The 4917-nt window shown below is 52.8% G+C and overlaps 2 protein-coding genes across 2 annotated transcripts; one reads left to right on the forward strand and one right to left on the reverse strand.

The window, feature by feature from the left end:
• Window positions 1-320: 320 nt before the first annotated feature.
• On the forward strand, window positions 321-668 carry LOC124648909 (cysteine proteinase inhibitor 6-like). The gene has a single exon (XM_047188591.1). It carries the CDS (start codon window positions 321-323, stop codon window positions 666-668), a length of 348 nt encoding a protein of 115 aa, XP_047044547.1.
• Window positions 669-2884: 2216 nt separating this feature from the next.
• Window positions 2885-3668, reverse strand: LOC124648659. The gene is made up of 3 exons (XM_047188380.1): window positions 3576-3668; window positions 3245-3459; window positions 2885-3161 (listed from the first exon to the last, which is right to left on the reverse strand). The coding sequence occupies exons 1-3, from the start codon at window positions 3666-3668 to the stop codon at window positions 2885-2887; spliced, it is 585 nt and encodes a 194-aa protein (XP_047044336.1).
• Between the last annotated feature and the right edge of the window lie 1249 nt (window positions 3669-4917).

The raw sequence follows: 4917 nt of genomic DNA on the forward strand, positions 1-4917 counted from the left end.
TTTTATTTGCTAAAAATACCCTTGAAATTGTATGTTTTAGTACTTTGGTCCTCCTCAATAATTGACCCTTTTTTGCAGCACCGTTGATATGGACAGTCACACAATATTAATTTCTGCTAGCTAAATCATCAATTGCCGTTCTTGTCTTATGCGCTCAATTAATCATGCAATATATTTGCAGATATGCGCAATTAATATACCTCATTCATAGTGTATCAAATCCATGGCTATTTAAATGCTCGCCAGTTCTCCTCTTCTCCACACACCATCATTGTTTCTACAGACTCATTTCAAGGTAGGATAGCCGCCGACAAGCAATAATGAGAACCAGCTTTCTCCTCCTCGCTGGCGCTGTTGTCCTTTACGCCGTTGTCGTCGCACCCATGGTGGCGCTCGGTGAGGAATGGCGACCGATCCCCAAGGTTGATGACCCTCTTGTCCAAGGGCTAGGTAGGTGTGCGGTGGACGAGCAGAACAAGGTGACGAACTGCAGGCTCAGGTTTGTCAAGGTTTTGGGCGGCAAGGTGACGGGCGACACGAAGTATATGCTCACTGTCGACGCGCTGAGGATCGACGGCTCGCACAAAACATATGAGGCGGAGGTGCTCAAGCAGAGCTCTGCGGGCAAGAACACATGCAAGCTCGTCTCCTTCAGCCCAAACTGCTGAGCGGTCGGCAGAGATCGTCGAGATTAAAGATGCAATTTTGTTGTGTTGTGTGTGTGCCATCTTTTTCACGCCAATAATGAAGACTTGATTTCCATACTTTTGTTGCATTCTTAATTTCTAGGCCATGTATCTATTACTCCATGATACGGCTGTGGCCTCCACATTATATTATGCCGCGTTATTTTTAGCACCCAAATGCAAACTATGCTAGCAAGGCAACAACATGCCATGCAGGACAAAATGAACCCTATATTTCTTGTTCCTATGCTGGGACACTATTGCTGTCCCGTACCCCCGTATCAAATCTGTCATTGTTGTAGTCCGTATAAGTATAACTAAGAAAAATGCCAAAAAAAATCAGTATAACTGGAGCTAGGGTTTCAAAAGATCACCATGACCAACGGGAATCCCTCTGTCCCGAGATATATTCTCGTTTTCCTCTTTATCTCGTTTTCCTCTTTATTTTTTAGTTTTGCTGGGAGGGTTGACCGCTCTGAACGCTGTAGATCATGGGATCCTACGGCTCTCGGCCCGGGGGATCGGGGATTTGAGGTTAACCATAGTGTTAGTATCATAGTTAGTATCATGCACATTGGTTCCACAAAAATGCTGATGTGGCAACTAATTAAGGGGAAGAGATGAGATTAGAGTAACATAGGTAGATACTGTATCATAGCGCATGTCACGAGAAAAGTTAATGTCAAACAAATCTTGTGCACAAATTTGCATTGAGATTTAAAAAACAATAAATATAGCATGACTATGATACTACTTCATAATACTAACCACTATAGAGATAGTATCATATGCATGATACTACTACATGATACTTACCACTATGACCAACCTGATCCCCGGAGGACTCTCAACATGCTCCAATTTTTAACTTTACCTGTCAGGCAAGTAATTCAAAGAATACACACATTAGTTTCCTCCTCCTCGAAATAGGCGTTTGCCCCACTATATTAATATAGCAACCACGATACAACAAGCATGCTGGGGCCACAACACAACCAAGCCCAAAGGAACCAACAGAGAAAAAAAAAAGAAAAAGAATGCCAACACCGGCAGATCGACAAGAACGAGGACAACCCACCACCGCTGCGCCTCCCGGAAAAGTCCTACCACACTCCTAGCACTCCGAACTACCACGTACCAAACAACACCTTCAACAAGGAGGACGACGATGATGCCGCTGCTGTCCGAACTAATCCTACGGTTTCCCCCGGTCCACGGAGGGGATTGGGCGAGGGGGTACACCCGCAGCCCTCCAGGAAGGCAAGGCGGCGCCCTCGGGCGTCACCGCATCGGCGTCGGCAAAGCCAACAAGGATTTCTCCCAACCCCCAACACCACCACCCCGTTCATCCGAAGTGCTCCGCCCAACCAACCGCCCACAAGCACGCGCCACCACGATCTTCACGTCATCCTCGCTGTCTCCCGGTGGTCCTCGACGCAGGGCCTAGGATGAGGTGACCGAAGATGGTAGGGCCGGGGGAAGCAGCACCATAGCCTAGCGGGAGGGAACTACCTCCACCGCAATCGCGGGAGCCGACCGGACATGGCAGCACGGGACAACCATGCCCGCCTGGCCCGGTACGCCCACGCCGCCAAGCTGCTGCTAGCCGGCCATGGCGCCGCCGCCACCCTGCCACCACCGCCCCAACACCACCAGAACCCAGGAGCACCGCCGCCGGTCAGGGGGAGCTACGGCCCGCCCAGCCCAGATGGGGCCCGAACTGGCCCAGATCCGGGCGGAGCAGGATCCGCCGCCACCACCCCGACCGCACCGTGCCGTCGCCAACGGCGACGCCGCCGCAACTCCGACCACCCCAGCGCGCGGAAACCACGCCGCTGCGCCAGACCGCCGCCGCCTGAGTCCACCGCCGCCGTCCCGAGGCCCCCTCGCCTCCGTCAAGCCGCGGGTAAAGTCCGGCCCGCCACCGCCGGCACCGCACGGGCAAGGCCCGGCGGCTCACGCCGACGGCGGCGGCAGGGGAGAGGAGGGGAGGGGGAGCTAGGCGCGGGTCGCGGAGGTGCGCGCCCGGCCGCCGCAGGGGGCGGCGCGGGTCGCGAGAGAGGAAAGGAAGACCCCTAGATAGACCATTAGTTTCCTCGACCCGAGACAATATGTTTTTTTGGGATGAAGGGAGACATACATACGCGCGCACACGCATGCCATCTCGCAGTGTTACAATGTGTAGAACCGTGAAACAATCACTTCTCCTCGTGCCCCGCGCTGCCGCCTCCGCCGCGGGCCTCGCCGCCTTGCTCCTGGTCGTCGAAGTAGTCGTCCCTAACGTTGCCGACAAGCATGAAGCACACGAGCCAGAAGAGCGAGGCGTCGAGGTTGACGAACGCCGCGCCGCCGAACATCCCGGTCTTGGCCGTCGGGCAGGCGTAGCTGAGGTCGCGGTGCACGTTCCGGACGTGGTGCACGGCCTCCGTCGCCGTCGCCCACACCGTCATCGCCACACCGGTCACCGTGATACCTCTAAAAAGGGATACGAATTAACTTATTATTACAGCACATTACGCATGTAGCATGTACCATGCGGTTCTTGATCGATTACTTACATGGCGAGGTGGAAGAAGACGTGGAGCAGGGTGTAGCCGAAGAGGGCCTTCCTCGGGATGGGCCGGCCATTGTAGGGGAAGAAGACGGAGACGGCGCCGATGCCGGCGCAGCACGCGGCGGCGAGCGCCGAGAGGACGCCAAGCGCCACCGTCGGGTCCGGCGGGAACCGGCAGACGACCACGTCCGCGCCTCTGATCGGTGTCCCGTACGGCGGCTGTGAATAAAAGAATTCGTCTCAGGCACGCATTGCTCCTCGATAGCTACGGACATCATCATTCGCATGTGCACGTGGGACATGGCGATGCCGTAGCAATGGAGCTAATGAATTACCTTCTTGAGCTCGGCGACGATGGCGAGGACGAAGGAGAGCACGCCGAAGAACGCGGTGGCCGCGCCGAGCTGCGTGCTCTGCCTCAGAGCCATGGCATCGATCGATTTCTCCCTACTGCTTAGTTAATCCTATCTTGCCACACCCCGTGTCCCGGACTCCCCGTCCCAATTGGATTACCTGATAATCAAACCGAGCTTGCTGAGGCATGCATCGTCTGGAGACCGGAGGCCATATTAGCGGCGACGCAAATTTGTGTCTCTCGGACGCCATTGCGGATGCTAATTGGGTTGCAAGCCAGGATTAAGCTAGCAATGTGCATTGTAGCAGATATCATGAAGAGGGGATTTTTCACAGGGAAATGTTCGTGTAAATCGCAATAGTTCAATCGATTGCTTTCCCCCTTTACCTGTAGGAGGTGTCCAACTGAGCGGGTAAAATTGCAGGTCACCAAGGCCAACCGATAAATAGGCAATCGTTCTCCTACTTTTGGACTTTTATGGTGTTGCAGAAATGGTTCAGACTATCTGCTCCAGCCCACAGGTTAGACCGTTCACTACGTCACGTATGGAAATCAACGGCACCTAAAACTGCCTCAAAAAGTAACAAAAGTGCCGCTAAATATTTTGTAAGGCACAAATAAAAGTGCTGCGTCTGATTGCGTCGAGAAAGGTATTTTAAGGCACTTTAATATAATACCGCCACTTATAATTTGTAGCACTTCTTAAAATGCCACCCAATTCTTTTTTGCGGCACTTTATAAGATGCCTTAAAAATCTGAAGGCATTTTTGGGCTTTCACTGGATCCAGATATGAGTATGCGGCCATCATCAGCCCACGGCCTTCCGCGAGGCCCATTTAGCTTCATACGGTACTGATTTGGGCCTTCAGAACAAGATCCAGATTTATTATTATGCTGCAAATATTCTAACTCATTTATTCTCTTCGCTACAACTTCACAGCGCAACTCACGCTGAAACCATTATAAACCAGTTGGAATTCGCTCAAACTTTCGAGGTGGGACTAATATTACATTCAAGTTTTGAAAATAACGCACAAAAATATAACCTGCCGCATCCGACATTCAAACTCAAGGCCAGCCGGATGAGAAGCCGGTGGACGAGCCACGCGGCTAAGTAGTACTAGCTTGTTAGGTAGCTGATGCAAATGTATATATATCCGTTTCCAATGCCGAATTGTCACCGGGCCAGAAGGGACCGTCTTAACCTCCCGAGCTTGCCGTCCACCGGTACGGTGTGGACATGGCGACCACGGATCTCTTGCCGGCGAGGTCGCGAGGAATGCGTACTCCGCCGGTAGGCCGCGAACATGACGATCTGACTC

Source organism: Lolium rigidum, chromosome 4, assembly GCF_022539505.1.
Source record: "Lolium rigidum isolate FL_2022 chromosome 4, APGP_CSIRO_Lrig_0.1, whole genome shotgun sequence".
Taxonomy (NCBI): Eukaryota; Viridiplantae; Streptophyta; class Magnoliopsida; order Poales; family Poaceae; genus Lolium; species Lolium rigidum.

Bases quoted from the DNA above. Each gene is read 5' to 3' on its own strand.
- LOC124648659 (XM_047188380.1), bottom strand. From the start codon at position 3,668: ATGGCTCTGAGGCAGAGCACGCAGCTCGGCGCGGCCACCGCGTTCTTC. The intron at 3,460-3,575 runs GTAATTCATTAG...TTTTATTCACAG, and splicing joins TCGTCGCCGAGCTCAAGAAG to CCGCCGTACGGGACACCGAT. The intron at 3,162-3,244 runs GTAAGTAATCGA...ATCCCTTTTTAG, and splicing joins GTCTTCTTCCACCTCGCCAT to AGGTATCACGGTGACCGGTG.
- LOC124648909 (XM_047188591.1), top strand. From the start codon at position 321: ATGAGAACCAGCTTTCTCCTCCTCGCTGGCGCTGTTGTCCTTTACGCC.